The sequence below is a fragment of the Hippocampus zosterae genome, chromosome 7, assembly GCF_025434085.1.
Source record: "Hippocampus zosterae strain Florida chromosome 7, ASM2543408v3, whole genome shotgun sequence".
Taxonomy (NCBI): Eukaryota; Metazoa; Chordata; class Actinopteri; order Syngnathiformes; family Syngnathidae; genus Hippocampus; species Hippocampus zosterae.
Window position 1 is genome coordinate 8506577 of NC_067457.1, and position 19115 is coordinate 8525691.

The following is a 19115-nucleotide window of genomic DNA, read 5'->3' on the forward strand; positions in this document are numbered from 1 at the left end:
TGAAATATTCCTTTATTTGTAGAAATAAAGTAAATAATTTTTTTTAATGCTTGGGAAAACAACTAACAATTTATTGGAATCCGAGAAGGCAAATTCCAACTTCCTACCTTCCTCTTATGCAGCATTATATTGCCCTGCACTGCAACGTGAGTAGGCCTAATCATTTGCTGGTTTGGAACAATAGGCAGGTCAAACATAGTATCTCAATTATATGAAGATTTTGAATGAGTTGATTTTTGTGAAAATATGTACACAATTAGTTCTTGCACTTAACGTTAGTTTCTTGTTTAGCAATTTTGTGAGGTCCTTGACTGTTAATTTTTATTCCCTTTGCACTGGAATTGTTGTTGTTGTTGTTTTTTTTTTTTTTTTTGCTTCAAACTTTTGTTGTTGGGTTAGCGTAGCAAATCGTTTATACATGCATTGAAAATGTACAATGAAAAATGAATGATGTTTAGACCACGTATTTTGGACGAATACATCCGGTCAAGCTCCTCCAGCATTTTATTGGATATTCTATCGTGTATTTCTGAAATTCTTTTCTCAGCCACCCTTCAGCACCAGGAGAGAAAAAAAAATCCTGGAGCCGTTCCTGGTGCACATATTTTGTCCATACTGTATTTAAAATGGCATTTTTGTCATACACCTGTTTCGATGATCAAAAGTTGTGACCCCTTCCAGCATTGAAATTTCCCATCCCCGGGGAAAAGAGGAACAGATTTGTGATTTAAACAAAATAGAATAGAATATTCATTTGAAAAAAAAAGAATATAATATTTTATCACGCTAACTCTACTATGGTCTGTCTCCGGATGGCGACGTTGAGCAGATCTCGCGAGATTTCCGAGCATTCCAGGCTCTTGAGCCAACTCGCTCCTCATCAACCCCCTCGCTCCGTTTGGGAAAGAAGAAAATACTGTAAACCTACTGCAGCTAGCCAAGCTAGTTGTGGAAGCAATCCTTAAAACATTTGTTTTACGGCCATTGACGGGCTCCGCGGTATTCTCTTTGCATGCCGACTTTTTTATCTTGGAGACAATAGGCAACTGGAGTCATTTGGTGTTTGTGAAAGTCATTTTTCATTTTCTATTAAGATAAGTGAAGACGACAACCGGGATAGGACAGCATTAGCGTCTCTTCGAGCGAGCAGGCTGGCTAATAGTTAGCCTGGGTGAACTTCGCATGGACCAACGCCTGCAACTGGGATAATAACCTGCTGTCTGACCGCAAGGCCTTTTTTTTCTTTTTTTTTAATTTCACTTCTTCACATGGAAGTTAGGTGTCGCCTGTTGGACAGTACCATTTCGAAGTTTGATGGCATTACAAGTGTGCTAACTTTATTTTTGTGGCTTACGCCATCACGTTATTGATTTGGAGACCTAGTGGCGAGCTAACAGGATATTAGCCTCCTCTCGTTCGCTTTTGTGGTTGTGAGCCATTGACTGAGAACCATTCATCACTGATTGAGTGATGAGCAGGGTGGCTTGATGGCAGCTAATTATTTCTGGGCGAAAAGGGATTGGACAAAAACAACCAGACAGGGAACAGTATAAGAATAAGTTCTAAAAGAATTAGAAGCCGGTTTTGGTCATTGTTTTAGGAAAATGCATGGGAGCACCGGGTCGTTTTCAAAGTTGCAGTAGAGGCAAGTAAACAGCAGGATTACAATTCCACTGCTGATTAAAGTCACCCAGAGAACATCGGGCAGAACGTCACCAAGGTGAAAGACGATGTCTACCGCGAAAGAAAATTCCTGTCGGAAATTCCAGGCGAACTTTTTCAACAAAAGCAAATGTCAGAACTGCTTCAAACCACGGGAGTTGCATCTGTTGACGGATCAGGATTTAACACAGGTACGAATTCTTTTCGCTAATGCCAATCTTTTTTGCTCCACCTTTCTAGTTTCATATAAATGTTAATACTTGAATAATTTGTTGTGCTCAATAAAAATAAAGTGCCATATAGTGGCTTTGGCTGCTTTTCTAACCAATAATGGCAAATTACTATTTGTATATGACCAACATTGTTGAACCTATTAAATGTATTGTTTATACTTAGTCCTCACCCCGTTTCATTGACAATGTGTTCATGTCTAACAGTGTTTATTACAGAAATAGACATGAAGCCAAAAGGCACTTTCTACAATGGAAGATTTGCCAAATCAACTAACCAATTGATAACTCATTTGTACACCATTTCAAATTTCACCTGACACATCCAGATTTTTGTTTCTTTGTTGTAATCTATTTGCCTTTGGTGTGGTTCCCAGGGGATGTAGTACTCGTGATTGCCGTGACAAAAAGATGATCAATTGTTTGCTGAAGTAAGACTTGTTGTAAGGATCAGCAAAGATTTAAGTTGGGGCAGTATCTTCAGCAGTCAAGGCATGTTTTGAGCTGTTCTTTCGCTCTCTGATCATTAGTTTAGTCTCTGGTGTGTCCTGTAATTGATCCCAGATGATGAGGCCATACAGGATGGGCGCATGACGACGCTTTAAGTGCCAAAAAGCAAAGGCAACGTCAGCATCCTCTTCTCTCCTCGTCCAAATGCTCAGGAGCAAACACTTTACTGCTGGTTAGCATTTCACATATGATGTGATACTCAATTGTTCTAATCTCTGTTGAAATATGTTTGGTAATATACATACAGTACTTTTAAAGAGGTTGATGATTGGTTGGTTGGATCCTTTTGTAAAATTGTTTGAAAATATTCAGAGAATGTGTTAAATGTCTTGTCACAGGGGTCATCCTCTCTGAGGTACTACTTTTAGACCATTTTGAGTCTTACTGATTGGAAACAAAGATGCCTTTCCATTTTTTAAAATGTATTTTTGGGTGGGGAGGAGAGGTCAACTCAAGGCAAAGATTTCCTTTCCACTAATATGTTCTATGCGCCCCTACTTGTGTAAACACGGTATCCTGATTAATATTGTGTCTGTGGAATAAGGATTAACCATATTAATCAATTTCTATCAATCTCGGGGCACTGCAAAAACAAACCACAAAAAGTCACTGTTGTACTGTAGAAAGGCTCGCTAACGTGCACTTGTACGATATGCTCATGACCAGGCCAGTTTCAGCACATGACAAGTTTGTTAAAGAATACACCTGTATTTCCGTGTTGAAATCAGAATGTACTGTATCACGGCAGCTTCATCATCGTTGTCGTGAGTCCGTACACAGACGTTACATTGGTACAACAATAGTTTTGTGTTATTCATTGATCTTGATCCCTCAAATCTATTTTACATGTTTAATGTGTTTGTATGGTTTTGAAAGGTGTGCTTGAACGCCTTAAAAAAATGTAAGTGCGTCACCATCAAAGTGGGAAATTTTTCCTTCCGGGGGACTGGGCCGTCACCCATCCGTGCTCGCGTCATGATGCAACTGTGGCCGGTCTCCCTGCAGAGCTTTTGTCTTTTGAAAAGCTATTGCGTGCAAACGACAAACTATAAAGATGTACATTTAAAGCCGTGTCACATATGGATAAAACTGTGGGAAAAAATTGGATTGTGATGGAAAGGCTCTGTAAGAAATCCCCTTTGATAGAGAGCCTCTGCACATGGAAAAGCCATATAAAAAGATGAGCACTGAATGAAAAGATAGTACCATATACAAATGACGTGTGCTGGAATGCTCGAAAAAAAAGATCAACTGTCGGGGGTGGACTCTGGAGAAGTGCTTTTATTACAGTCTGAGTGTTTCAAAATGAGTTATAATGCCTCCGCAAATTCCACCTTTCTGTCTCCCTTTTCACTTGGTTACTTTTTTTTTTCCTAACTTGGCAGCTCTTTGCTTTCAGTTGGGCTTTGTGGGATCGATCACACAGCCAGGGCGAAGGAGATGGGTGGCTGGACAGTGATGGAGAATGCTGTCTGGCTCAAGTTGACGTGTGTGGGAGAGGTGGGTAGAGGGCCTGCAGGGATGCGATGGGATTCGATGAGTGGGAGACCAAGTCACGTGGAGAGAAAGGAAGTATGTGGGTTTGGGAAATGGGAGGAGAGGTCTTAGTGGCTGCTTTTCAATTTAGGTTGGAAGATAATCGAGAATATAAATGCAATCTGGACCAAATGTTTCAATGATTATTTTTTTGTTGTTGTTGTTGTTGGGATGCTTATCATTCCGATTATTCTTAAGTGACTGACCTTCATATTTTTGTGTTTGTGTGGGCTCTTTTCAAGTAACGTCTTCCTTTATTGAGATTGAAGTTGTCCATTAGCGTGAGTTGGAATGGTTGCATGTCTCTAAACCCTGTAATTTGACTGGTAGTTGGATGTATACCACCCAAAATTGGCTTGGATATGCTGTGGCTCCACCGTGTCACCGAACAGGATAATGAATATGCAAAAGAAAGAAAATACTAGTCTCAATACCATAAATGAAGTAGATATTCCATAGAAAGAGAACTACAGTATATAATTGCTGTTATCATTGATTTTGTGAGTCCATCATCAGTCCATTTGGGCTTTTTTTTAATATGGCATTTCCTTGTCTCCCTCTTTCATGGCATAAATCTACCATTAAAATTACTCATCTTTAGGAATATCACAACATCTAAACCACACGGTTTGGTTTTATCACGGTATCAATCGGCAATCATTGCGATAATCATGAGAAAGCTCACGGTATTGCATTAATACTAAATTCAGGAATAAAGAAGATTCCACGCTACAAGTCTGGTGGGAATACATTCTGCTATCATTGCAGCAGCAAAAAAGATGCTCACAATAATTTGAGAGGTCGTCTGTTCACTAATTTTTTTTTTTTTAAATGTTTAATAGAAATGGGACTTTGTACTAAACGACGTACCCCCACATGTCTAGAAAAAGAATTCTGATTAATCGTGCCTTTGTGAAATAATAATAAAGCAGATTAATCCACCAGTTTTCAGTCATGCAAGGAGCCCCCCACCCACAAGCCCCTCCTCCCCGCTGTCGACTAAAATTGATGTCACGATGCCCTTGGGCCCAGATTGCGAGCGTCATGTGACCAAACGCAGAAAACAGGTGTGCTGTTACGTGCGCAGTGCAAGCCCAGCGGCACTTTGCTGTCATTTAAAAAAAAATAATAATATTAAATAAATAAAATGTCATCTTCTTCCTTGAGTGGCTGAAAACTGCTGGATTCATTTTAAATTAATATTCCACAAAACTAATATTAATCAGTGTACTGTACAGAATATATTCATAATAATGTGAATTATTTTTTCCATGGCAGGCTGATTGAACACACTAAATTGTCCCTACGTGCGAGTGTGAGCTTAGATGGTTGTTCGTCTATGTGTGCCCTGCGATTGGCTGGCAACCGGTTCAGGGTGTCCCCCGCCTATTGACCCAAGACAGCTGGGATAGGCTCCAGCACCCCCCACGACCCTTGTGAGGATAAAGCGGATCGGAAAATAGATGGATTACTGATAGCAAGTTGTCCAGGCCCTGAATAAGCAAAACACTCCCATACCAAGATGCTCCCTCAACCATGCTCCTTAGGCAGGATATTGATGCCATTTTTTTTTCTTGCATACATGACATTTAGTGCCCCCCCCCCCCAAAAAAAATGTCACGTTTGACATAAAGTGACAATTTAAAGTCGAAAAGTCGCAATAATCAGGATTCTACCCTTGGTCAAAATGTGATGCGGATTTCTGGTTTCGGTAAGCCATTTTAAACTAAAAAGAAAAAAAAAAACTCCATCGTTATCTGCTGTCAGCACTGGTTGCGTTCAGAAATGCCCCAGCACCACTTTGAGTGCGTGCATGTGTGTGCGCGCGTGTGTGTGTGTTCAGAGAGGCAGAGCACGCTCCCCTCCCATTAATTTCCGAACGCAGCCTATGTTATAAAGCAATCAGCAGCTCATGCTTGAACTCTTTTCATCTGTACTGCCTGACGCACCAGGCTTTGAATAACTGAACAGGGGTGAAGCAGTGCATGGTTTGACCTTATTTCCGAAGGCACCCACTTTTAGGGAACAGGGCTTTTTGGTGCAAACTGAGCTGTACTGTTCTCGGTCTCAGTTTTTTAAAAATAAATTTCCCCCTCAAAATACGATTTATACCCAGAGAAACTTATACCTTAGTGTATTTTTTTTTCTTCCTAATGAGGCATTTTTGGACTGATGGGATTTATGCTTCTCTCCGTAAAATACAGTACTTGGCAATGTTTTTTTTTTCTCAATCAAATTGGCTTGTTAAAAACATTTTTCTCTGTGGTTTCTCAAATTTATGAGACTTTTTTTTACTTGGTTTTTAGCATGTTCAGCAAAAACATGCAGTACAACATTACACACAGGCATATTTTTGTTAGAACTGCAGCCGAGTAAACCATCTCTGAATCTGAGTTATGCTTTGTCTACATCCAGTCAAGCTTAGTGCTCCCTGACTTGGTGTGGAACAAAGTGTTACTCCACTAAAGGTGCATTTCATTTGATTTTAATTTTAATTCACTTGGTTGTGCACTATGAAAAATAAACAAAAAAAAAAAATGATTGCTTCAAATAGTACAAAGTACAGTACACTACCAGGAGTACGAAAGATGAACCGCGATGCAGCGAGCTTCATGATAATATACAAGACAAAGTTGTGTCCCTATTTCTGCCACTTTTTCATGTGGTGTCTGTGATTCCAGATTACTTACATGCTACCTACAAGTCACACTTTGGTTCATTGAGGATAAACAAGCTTAGACACGCGAGTGTGGAAGAGAGAGAGATCGCTGCTTCGCTATTGCATGCCTGTAGTGTGCCCTGTGGTTAAGGAAAGCCTATATGACTTCTGTGATGACAAAATAAACCAACTTTTTGTCTAAAGTACTAGAATTATGTTCTTATTGTTGTCTCAAGTTGAGTCAGGGTTGGAGACTGTGCAGAAATGTGTAACTTTCTGCGAGGTCTTCTTCAAATGTGTACCCACTGGCATACTGCTCAGTTTATGCTTGGTGATTTAATCAAAAACAGTGATAATTATTATTTAGCTGTTGGTTTGCCCGACTAAGTAAAGTTTGTCTTGGGTTTACCAGTTGTGGGGCTGTTTGAATGAGTTTTTGTCCCACTCTCGATACGGCATTCATGAAAATGAGGTTATGTCCTCTAAGGGGTTCAAGTACACGAAATATTTTTTCTGCGGGTTTTTAGTCTCTTAAACTTTACCACATAATCCAAAAAGCTTTTATAAATAAAGGGAGGAAACTCTATTTGTCCTGGTTTTTTAAATTGAATTAAAATTCTGTGTACCCTGTAATTCCTTGCATCAAGCTGAACTCTTCCAGCCTCTTTCATCATAGGCAGCACGATGTTATGTTAACAGCGTCTTATTATCAGCTTCTACTTTAAACTTTCCTGGGTGTCCCATGGATGGTTAAAACTGCCGAACATATAATCACTGGAGAGAATTTTTGGGATGCCCCGGGTCTGCAGTATGTCATCAAATGAACAAGCTACGGCTTGGTTAATGTGTCAACCGCAGCTCTGCTGCCAGAGCTGGATGACTGATGAAAGATTTCGAGCAGACTAGGCTTGTATCATAATGTAGGCCGTTTTTGTACTGCAGCTTAAACCTCTCCTCTCCGCAAAGCAAAAAAGGATATCTCGAAAGTTATCACAGTTGGTTGACACATTCATATAGCGTGGTTCTTGTTTTATTATGTATTGTTTGTTGGCTGTTTCCAGACATTTTATGACTTGAACGCTAGCTATTGTTTGGGAACTTTTTGTCGTCATCATTTCTGCAAAAAATTGGCTCACTGCTCACATCCCCACCCTTGAACCACCGTGGCCAATTGTAAACCACCGAGTGATAATGAATGATTTGTATGGGATGCATTTTACAACACAAATTCGCTACATAATGCCGTCAGGTCAGGTTAGGTCAGGGGTCTGCAACCCAAAATGTTTCCATCCATCCATCCATCCATCATCTACCGCTTATCCAGGGCCGGGTCGCGGGGGCAACAGCTTTAGCAGGGAAGCCCAGACTTCCCTCTCCCTAGCTACTTCTTCCAGCTCTCCCTGGGGGATCCCGAGGCGTTCCCAGGCCAGCTGGGTGACATAGTCTCTCCAGCGTGTCCTGGGTCTTCCTCTGGGTCTCCTCCCGGTGGGACATGACCGGAACACCTCACCGGGGAGGCGCTCAGGAGGCATCCGAATCAGATGCCCAAGCCACCTCATCTGGCTCCTCTCGATGTGGAGGAGAAGCGGCTCGACTCTGAGCCCCTCCCGGATGACTGAGCTTCTCACCTTATCTCTAAGGGAGAGCCCGGACACCCTGCGAAGAAAACTCATTTCAGCCGCTTGTATCCGGGATCTCGTTCTTTCGCTCACGACCCATAGCTCGTGACCATAGGTGAGGGTTGGGACGTAGATCGACCGGTAAATTGAGAGCTTCGCCTTTTGGCTCAGCTCCTTCTTCACCACGACAGACCGATACAACGTCCGCATCACAGCAGACGCTGCACCGATCCGCCTGTCGATCTCCCGCTCCCTCCTACCCCCACTCGTGAACAAGACCCCAAGATACTTGAACTCCTCCACTTGGGGTAAGATCTCCTCCCCGACCCGGAGGGGGCACTCCACCCTTTTCCGACTGAGGACCATGGTTTCAGATTTGGAGGTGCTGATTTTCATCCCAACCGCTTCACACTCGGCTGCGAAACGCTCCAGTGAGAGTTGGAGAGCCCCGTTTGAAGGAGCCAACAGCACCACATCATCTGCAAAAAGCAGGGATGAAATACTGAGGCCCCCAAAACGGACCCCCTCAACGCTTCGGCTGCGCCTAGAAATTCTGTCCATAAAGGTTATGAACAGAATCGGCGACAAAGGGCAGCCTTGGCGGAGTCCTACCTCCACTGGAAACGATTCCGACTTACTGCCGGCAATGCGACCAACTCTGACATCGGTGGTATGACCGAAAGCCCGTACAGACAGTCGACGGATAGTGGACCCTAACAGCGTCCTTCCGACTGGATATAGTCGGACTTGCCTCCACACACAGCCTCGGGGTTCTGGTACCAGTTCTCTCGAGAGGGGTTGGACTCTCTTCCACCCAAAATGTTTATAGAGCCATATTGGACCAAAGAAAAAACAAAAAAACAAAACAATTATGTCTGGAGCCACAAAAAATTAAAAGCCTTATAATGCAGCCAACACGTGCTGTGCATATCTATATTTGCTTTATTAGCCTACTATCAAAATGACTAAATTGTCTTTTTCTCGATCAACCAACCTCCCGCGATCGACCCGTTTACCGCACACCTACGCATACGCACGCACTTACACGCATGCCAAAATGAGCAACAGCCATAACGGCCGCTACGATGAACGAGGCATGCGACAAACTTTTGCAGCGTGTTAACTATCGTAGCTAACGTGTACCGTTTAAACATGCTTCTCTTGGCCCTCCGGATTCCCATTCTTTGCCAGTACACTGGGTGAATTGTACATAAAACACCTTTTTTTTAATAACAGCAGCCACCTGCCTGGCATCCCGTCCTGGTAATAGAAACGTGTGTCGCAGGCTATGACGCAAATCTTAGTTGACAGAAATGTTGAAATTTCAAACTTATTCTACACATTTTTACGGCATCTGAAAACGTTAAGAATGTTTGTATCATGTTTGTCCTCCTACAGGAACCATATTAAAACAAATAATTCCCTCCCCCATTTTTTTCCTTTTTCAAGAATTTTTGAAAAAGCTCCAAAGGAGCCACTGGGGCGGCGCTGACAAGCTGCATGCAGCTCCAGAGCCCCAGGTTGCCAACCCCCGGGTTAGGTCCTTGCGTTTCATTTCACTCTGACGCAACCTTTACAAGTTTAAGCAAGATATGTATAGGCTCTTGGCAAGGCATGTGGTTGACACGTAGCACACAGCACCCGGTATTATAATCAAGTTATGATTACACCCCGATTCAAACGATCAGGATTGTTATCCAGCTTCTGACGAACTTGCGGAAGAACTCATTTGAATCAGAGAACAGGGAGACAAACATCCAGGATACCGGCCCTCGAGTACTGTAATTGCCCACTCCCGGTCTAAGATGTTTTTTTTTTTGGGTGAGTGATTGAGCAGGTGTTGTCATCATAATTGCTTGTTGAGCAAGGCTTAATGGAATTCACACATCTTTTGAAGTATCGGATGAAGTAAATCTGTGGTCAAACGAGTCCACAAGTAGAATCCTGAGCATATGGTGAGATGTATTTTGTTTATTTTAAGTATGCCACCAGTAACTCGATTCATCATACGGGTTCTCGTTTGCCCCTGGTGAAACTGGGGGGAAAGAAAGAGGCTCCTAAACATTTCATCAAACAGAGTTGATTACACTCAAAGCTCTGCTGGTTTGTGCGGCTTCGAAATGCAACGCAAGGGCAGCTGCAACATCTGGAGCCCAAAAGGCTTCTCGGATATTTACACCGTCTCTCCGTCTCCCATCCCCCTCAGCTTGCATACTCTTACCAAGTTTTAATTATTACCTAAATGGCTCTTTTTTTCTCTCTCTCTCTCTCTCTCTCTCTCTCTCTCTCTCTCTCTCTCTCTCTCTCTCTCTCTCTCTCTCTCTCTCTTCCCTTGTTTACAGGCTAAGCCGATTTATGGTGGATGGTTGTGCTTGGCTCCTGAGGGAACAGACTTTGACAATCCGATGCAGCGTTCGCGGGTAAGTGCGTGCACTGTATTTGAAGGTTCATAAAATCCGATTTCAGCCGTGTTCTACACAAACGTCAAAGGTAAATCACAAGCAGATTTTGCTTTTTTTCCCCTCACAAATTAATTCCAAATGTGCAACTGTCACCATGATGAAACCATTGTGACGAGCACAAACATTTTTTTACGAAGTCACATTTAACAATTAGTGGTCATTGTGGTGAGTTTGTTCTCCTTCATTATTCCACCCTGTGTACACAGCAAAATAGTCCCCTGAGCACGATGCCACAGCCACCAAGCTCAGTCGTTGGTTCAGGGTTGTTTGGAGAAAGCTTCTCTTTGGCCATGTATCAGACTTTTTTTTTTTTAATGGCGCCTAATTGGATAGGTATCCGATGCGGCTGCAGTATGGATGCTCAGGTGGCGCTCATCCGACCTATACGTCATCAAAAGCCAAAAGATTGGGCACCGTGAGGGCTGGATAATGCTGGGGGGGTGGCAGAGCATTCACAATTGTTTTTACTTGAATGCAAATTTGGGAAGAGTAACACCACGAATAAAAAATACGAATAAAAACGATAAGCTTCAATGATTATTTCACGTGCAGCGTCTTTAGAACTTGATTTAAGCCTTTAAGAAAATACTACTACTGTGTCGTTTGCACTTTTTTTTTGTTGTTGTTGCTTTTTTTCCAGAGTTCCCCCCCCCCCCCCCCAGTGTACAATCGAACCCAATATTTAACATTTGACATTTTTGGGTGTGTGTGCAGCACAGAAAAAAAGATGCCAATGATCATTCATCAATTTCAGTGGAAAAAATCAGAATATTAAATAATAAGACAAAAGCGAGAACATGTTGATTTTATTGTATTCATTTAAGAAATGTGTACTTGGCCCAGTCGAAACGGCATCAGGGAACTTTGGTGGTCCAACACATTCACTGTAACAGTATTAGTGTTTTTCACGCCAAAAAAAACTGTTGAACAAATTATTTTGTTGGATAAGATAACCTATAATCACAATCACGAGCAACAAGTTATTCAGGCTCGGCCTTGTCAAGTTAAAATCTACTGCTGATCCAAAGCCATTATTATGTATGTCGTCATTTCAATAATATTCTCATTTTCCCCCCAACAGAAATGGCAACGGCGATTTTTCGTTCTGTACGAACATGGTTGTCTGCGCTTTGCCCTGGATGAATCAGTAAGTACTGAAACACCCATCTCGATAGAACCCAGATAAACAACGTTTGTGGTAGTGTGGAAAAAGTAGTCCTGACATGGGTTGCGCGCCACAAACTGGCTGGTCAGGGTTGAGTGGAAACACTAAGAGCTCACAGTTTGCATAAAATAAATCAATTTTAAATATCTGGACTTTCTTGTACTAATGGGCCGCGCTAAACCATTATCGAGTATTAGTTTATGAACGTGTCTATGTTTAGCCCTTTATGGGACAGCGGTTACTACAGTGGAGCTTATCAGGTTACAGGTTATCCATTATTTGTGCATGAAAGGGTTCAAATGAACGCACAGTTTCTTCATGGTCAGACTAGAAAATGTAGATGTTATGAAGTCACATTTGTGTGCCAGCGACGACAATAACGCATGCATGTTTCCACTCTGTTTCCAGTGACACCCAGGCCGGTGTGCAATTGTGTTTTCCTCTCATTGTAACAATGATTCCAAAACGAGCAAGCCTCATTGTCCTCGAGCCTTTTCATCTATTCCACAAAGCAGGAAAACTGGGTCAGGAAAATGGCTGCTTCATACTCTGGACCCCTAAGATAGGAACTCTCCAAATCCTCAGAGCGCACATAACGGCACATTTAATGGTCTATTTGTCATCAGGCTCATCCGTGTTTGCCCAATGACTCAGTCCTCCATTGGGACCAGTTGAGATTTCTTACACCACACCCATCCACAGTTTTCTTTAAATTATAATAATAATAATAATACATTTTATTTATAAGCGCCTTTCAAGACACCCAAGGACACTTTACAATTACAAAAAACACAAAACAATATCATTTATTGCTCTTCATCAAATTTCATCGATGTTCTGCATAGCAAAGATGATAGTAGAAATGATTATGCTTTGACAGTTAATAGTGGGGTGGCTGGAAGGATCGATAGAGAATCTTTAGCCATCCTGTGAGAGAAAATTGCAAAGGCTTACCGTATTTTCCGGACTATAAGTCAGTTATTTTCACATTGAACCGCAAGAGGGCGCTCTAAGGCCTGTGTTGACGATGAGTCTTGACGTAAGCGACATAGAAGAGGAAGCGCCGTATCTTCTATTTCCGATGTTGGCGGATTTGTTGAAAACTGACACAGAGGATGAAGCTTTCATTGGATTTAGTGATTTGGAGTGACACACTGCTGGTTTGGGAAACGTGTTAGCATGTTCTTTATGCTTTAGTTATCTGAATAACTCTATATGTTATGTAAACATCCCAGGCACATTCTCCGTTCGTTGTTTATGCGTCATGTAACATGCGTATCGTACAATCATTCAGCCTGTTGTTCTCTACTTTTATTTTCATTTTAAAATGTTTTCCTGGCACTCCATATTTTCATTCTTTGCCAGTGCCATCGGTGAGTTGCAGATGAAACGAACTAATTGAGAATTTTTTTTAAAAAATGTATTTTTTAATGTAATTTTACTTTGTAAAAGTGAAACTGATAGGATTCTTAGGGGGTGCAGTGTACAGTAACAATCGCGATTGAGCACCCCCGCTCTAAATGACAAGAAATCCCGATCGAGTATCTTACTTCGCGGAGGAAAAGAAACAGGATGCCCCCACTAGCAAAAAAAAAAAAGAAAAGGAAAAAAAGGAACTCTAATGAGAGATGGAAATTTTCTTTCTGCTCTTGTAAATCTGGTGCACGTCTCTCTTGATAGATTTTAATATTAATGTTCTGTTTGTACAAGTTGCCCATAAACTTGAAGAAAAATCCACAATATAAAGACGTGCCGATATATCAAACAATAGATGTTTCATGGTGTCCAAATCACGTAGTAGGGATCACTCCAAAACAATACCGTAACTTAGTTGTGTGGAGCACCAGCTTGAAGTTGACCTTTCGCCCTCTCCGAATCATGTCATATCTCGATTCTTACAGCAGACCGCAACTCACCACTATAACTGGACCCGGCGACCATGATTTTTATTTAGTGGACAGCAGAAAGATCGAGAGTCGTAGAGTTCTGTTCATGTTCTTTTAATCTGGTTTCATCAAGGAATTTACTCCACCAAGGCTCGTTTGTCATAGCTTGTTTTACCCAAAGCCAGGTCGGAGGAGTGCCTTGTTTCCCTTGTCAGTGGTTTGAACATCTGTATCATTTTACAGATTAAAGGTCGATTACATCACCTGTTATTTTTCAGCCGGTCGATAGCAGTACGCGAACTGAAGCAATGACCTCTTTCAAAACCGGAGTCTTTTTCACAACGAATGGAAGGAAAGATGCTCTCCCGTTGAAAGCAGCATTCCTCTCCCACTGCCCTTATTTGGTCACTGTAGTGAGCCGACAGCCCCCAGCATGCAAGGAAAAAAAGGGGAGTTCGAGCCCCTCGAAACCCCAGAAGAAAACGTTCAATATGCTTCAGACGTGGACATTCCGCACATGGCCTGCCGCAGAGAGCAGCTCAGCTGATGCTCGGGTGCTCATGTAACAGAAATGTTCAGAATAATGTCAGTGCATCGTATTCACAAATTCGGATCATAAACGTGACGGTCCGTTTCCGTCATGAACATTACTGTGAGGCCACCATATTAAAACACAAACAAACAAACAAAAAACAGTGTTCTGTCCACAGCCTGATTTGGTTGACGCTTGAGACTTGCCTTTGGCTCAGCCTGTAAAAGTGTCCTGCAGGATTTATCATTGATGGATTGGAGACACCGTTTTAAAGGCAAGCCTTGGTTACATTTCTTCATGCAGTCTTAATCACTTTTTCTGTCTTTTATTTTTACCTTTGAGTCTGGCTGCAATGATAACAAATTAAAAATATATGTCATCTCATCAGCTTTACAGTAATTTACTTGGTAGTTGTGAAAAGAGAGTTTTAATACCAAGTTGGACTGAATACTTAAAAACTACTCTGGATTTTTTTTATCTTCCTCCTCTTTTGATGTTGTTTTATTCTTTTATTCGTCTTTTGTTTAGTTTTTTGGCCAATGGCAGACATTCGCCACACTACTGCACGTAAACTTCCATATAAACTGACACGCACAATGAATTATTCTTCACTTTTTTTTTTTTTTTTTGCATTGATTACTTAAACCACAGGTGTCAAACTCAAGGCCCGGGGGCCAGATCTGGCCCGCCACATGATTTTATGTGGCCCCCAAAAGCAGATCACACATGTCAACTTCCACAATGCTTTCTAAAATGTCTACCAAAAAATTTAACTCTCATATGTTATAAATAAGACAGATATTCTAAGCATTTTCTTGTTACCAAACCCCTCATGACAGGAACTTAAACAGGAGTTTAATCAACCGTTATTCTTGATTTCTCGATATGGTTTCAGTCATAACGGCCCTCCAAGGGAAACGGTAACTAAAATGTGGCCCGCAACAAAAATTTGTTTGACACCCCTGACTTACCCAATGAACGGTCAAAAATTGTGCTGATTTTGTTGAGTTTATTATTGATATTTTGACGCAATTGAGGCAAAACTGCTTCGTTGCAACCATCAGGGGCGCTGTCGATTTAGGCTTTACTATTTTAAAGATACATTTATCATACATTTTTCTAAGTGTTGGTCAAAAAAGGTCTCCAATGGCCATTTGTGATATGTTTAGTGTGGCTGTCATTTTCTGTGGTGCGTGATAATATCTTTTCAAGAAGCAGTAAGCAAGTTTGTGTCTACTTTTCAGCGTTGTGAATTTCATTTGTGAAAAGGGTGAAAAACAACCACAAAATGGCAGCGCACGCGATGGAAATACACTCTTTTCCTGACTTAGTTGAACTGAAGTCTTCCATACACTTGACAGCTACCGCTACTTCTTTTCGGGCTCAACTGTTTCTTTCAAGTACAGGAAATTCTTCCATAGGGTCGGAGTTCTAAAGAGGCGGTGTGTAATTGCCATATTTGGCAGCCCCCAGGGGGGTTTCAGGCAGATCTTAATAAAGCTTGATCTGTGTTCAGTGGCCTTAAAAGGAGCTGAAAAACGACCCAGCACCTGTTTTACATCTGTAGCCGCCATAGCCCGACAAAGCCTGATAACAGAGCCACAGGATTTTCGAGCAGACTCACAGAAAGGTTGTTGGGTTTGGTGCTATCATCTCAAACATTACGTTTATCGTATTATCCTGTTCCACCAAAACATCGATGTGTCAAAACAGTTGGCAGCTTTATTGACTGGATCTTTGTTGGCATGTTTTCGAGGCTCCCGTACTGTAGAATGTTTTAAAAGCAGACCCAATGATCACACTCCCAAAGCAGCTTTATTTTGGCGTCCCCCCTCCCTATTTGTGCCACAGTTGAAATGAGTTGTGCGGTTGCCGTGGTAATCTGATGATAAGAGACGCAAATGTGATTTATCCTGACATCTGCTCGTGAAACTGAAAAGACTGATGAAAAATGAAACATTCTGTGACCCCGAAGCATGCTTTCTTTAAAATGTGTATTTTTCATAGTTAATCACTACTGTTGGCCAGGCGCCCCTTCCTGGCCCAGTTCTTGTTTCAACTATTTCCATATTTGTTCATGTTTTATATTTTGGGGGCGCATCCAGTGATAAAATGTCAACTTAGTCGGCATTCTTATTGGCTTACCAAACACAACAGTGACCGTTTGCTTGTTTGTTCTCCTTTAGCCAAGTACGCTGCCTCAGGGCACAGTGAATATGAACCAATGTATGGATGTCGTCGACGCGGAACCGAAGACTGGCCAGAAGAACTCCTTGTGCATCATCACCCCAGAACAGGAGTACTTCATAAGGGGGGAGAATAAAGAGATCATTCATGGGTATGTTGTTTTGATGTCTCTGTTCGGAGGGATGAGGTGTAAAAATCACACTTGTCAATCGTCCATTCAGGTGGACTGAGCAGCTCGTTGTGTATCCCCGCACCAATAAGCAGAACCAGAAGAAGAAGCGTAAGGTGGAGCCTACAACCTCCCAGGTAGGCCTCCTCACTCTCGATGTAGCACTTTCTTGGCAAAGGGACAACTGATTTGGTGATACGGTTGCTGCTTTCATTTCCATAACAAACAAGTCTTGCTTTTATATACCCGCCACCCGACAGGAGCCAGGGCCAGCCAAGGTAGCAGTGACTGGCTCAGGTATCCCAGAGGCAGAGAAAGTTCCAGATTCCAGTTCCATCATCTGGCAGGAAGAGCTCAACCAAAGAGAGGCTGAAGGTGCCACAGTATGGGCCCCTGCTGAGCTGCCTTTAGGCTCCCCACCGCCACACCCAACAGGCAAAAATAACACGTTTTAAAATGTTGCATGTGATATATAAAGAAAAGAAAAATTAGTGGATGCAGGTGCACTGTATTTTCTTTCAAACCCAGTTCTGCAATGAATTAATTTTGAACTGCGAAGTGAAATTCCACTTCATTATTATTATCATTATTATCAATGAGCCCATGTACAAACAGTCGTGACAGAAACATTGCGGCAGCGTCTCACAGCGTTTCCAGCTTGCACTATGAATGTATGTTCAACACTTTCATGCACCCTGTAACCCAAGAACACGATAAGCTGTCCACTGTAGTAACCGCTGTCCCCGAAAGGGTTAATATGTCTGGCAACATCTGCTTTCCGCAACGTGTTTCTGTTTTCTCGAATTGGCCTCAATGTTCCAGAGGGGAGTATACAAAGTGCTCATCAAATATTGACGTGTTTTCTCTTCACTTCTTGTTCTCAGTGTTTGCTCTCATCATACACCTACCCTGTTATGCCCTTCCCGCACCCTCTGAGTATTTTTTGCATACGGAGCATTCTGTTTTGTAAATATGGAATTGCGGAAGAAAGGTCATGATCAACAGCCTGCAGTTTTAAACGAACAACATTCTGTCCTGGCAGATAGCACAGAGTCCTAAATTACTGGCAATATCTTCACCGGTGATCAAGTTGGTTTGATTCCCGGTGACAAGGTGTTCATTGATTCATTTTCCTGTTTTGTAGGTGAATGTCGACAGGGGTCTGACGCAGGCTCAGTGAATGGCGACGAAGTGGATCAGGGTAGCCTGGCCCTGCACGGCTCTGTGCCGCAGCCGCCCAGTGACCTCCTTTCCCCGACAGGCTCTTGTTCCAGCCTGGGCGGTGTACCCCGCTGCCTTTCTCCTGCTCCCAGTGACCCCTTCCCCTCTGGCAGCTCACTGCTATCCAATGGCTCTCACATCAGTGGCTCGGTCAGCTCCCTGGACTCCGATGCCAGCGGCAGCACGGTGACCAGCACTGAGAGTCACCCGGCTCCCCAGAGAGGGAACCACTCGTACAGCCACCACGACACGCCTCGATCCCGAAGGCTGGAAGCAGAAGCGAGAAAGGCAGAGAAGAGGAGCAGGTTTAGGAGCCCTGAAAGGCATGAGAGGGAGGCTGTTCTCAGCCCCGAGAGGAGGTCAGTGTCCTCTTCTTCCCTCGGCACATTTTCGACAGCAGGAACTCTGGGCACTCGCCAGGAACTGTGAACACCCCTCCCATCTTTTTTCCGTTGCAGTGTATCCACTGCATCAACAGATGAGTTTGATTAATTGATTGAGTCTTTGATAGATGCTGTCAAGTCAATTGGACGAGTTATTACGCACGTATGCACTGAAAAGCACAGTCCTGGCCCAAAAGACAATAGAATCTTTTCGGCCCTCCAAAAAGTCCCACAGCCGCTGTTGCCAGGGTGGCAGAGTGGCTCAGTGTCCTGTGATTCTTACCGTAACTTTAAGTGTGCTCTTAAACAATGTCCTCTCATGACTTACTGGCTATCGATGATTCCGTATAACAAGAAATAATGAATAATTAGATGCTTTGTGTCTGTTAAAATGTGTTGAGTAATGCACCCTTTCATTTCAATTGGGCCTCGTTTTTTTAAACCATCAAATTAATAGTATACAGTGCTATACAGTGAAACTCCTCTACAACGAAATCATGTTTGCAGCAAAAAAATTTCACAACGGGGTTTTTCACTGTCGCAAATTTGATGTCGGATGTAAACGCACAGACCCACACACACAAAAACATATGCGTACTCTTTATTTTTATTCCAATAGTATGAGCATACACTTATTTGACACTTAATATAGTCAGTGTAGAAAGAAAAAAAGGGAAAGAAATTGTGACATTTACGATCAGCATTCACTTTCACTTACATCAATTTCTAATGTCTTTTATTTTGCTTCCTACGTCTTTTATTTTGATCACTTTTACCTTGTCTTCCAGCGTCAGAGCTCTTCTTGTCTTAGCTGCTTTTTGTATCAATCTTAGCAATGCAACGTTCTTGCTGCGTCTGAAACTAACAATAACAAATACCTCCTGGACTACTGCG

At 42.3% G+C, this 19115-nt stretch overlaps 1 protein-coding gene and 1 long non-coding RNA gene across 5 annotated transcripts in view; both read left to right on the forward strand.

The window, feature by feature from the left end:
* The first annotated feature begins 839 nt into the window (after window positions 1-839).
* Window positions 840-19115, forward strand: part of mprip (myosin phosphatase Rho interacting protein) — a 40026-nt gene continuing 21750 nt past the window's right edge. For 2 of the 4 annotated variants that reach the window (XM_052070964.1, XM_052070963.1), the window contains exons 1-7: window positions 840-1853; window positions 10559-10636; window positions 11760-11825; window positions 16448-16599; window positions 16670-16754; window positions 16878-17052; window positions 17762-18197. In XM_052070964.1, coding sequence (XP_051926924.1) covers window positions 1731-1853; window positions 10559-10636; window positions 11760-11825; window positions 16448-16599; window positions 16670-16754; window positions 16878-17052; window positions 17762-18197 — 1115 coding nt within the window. In that variant the 5' untranslated portion in view covers window positions 840-1730. The remainder of the gene's footprint in view (window positions 1854-10558; window positions 10637-11759; window positions 11826-16447; window positions 16600-16669; window positions 16755-16877; window positions 17053-17761; window positions 18198-19115) is intronic. The other 2 variants (XM_052070965.1, XM_052070966.1) reach the window with 1 other exon arrangement.
* On the forward strand, window positions 9029-10266 carry LOC127604348 (uncharacterized). Its single transcript, XR_007963282.1, has 2 exons — window positions 9029-9492; window positions 9615-10266. It is a non-coding gene; the product is annotated as an uncharacterized LOC127604348 (long non-coding RNA).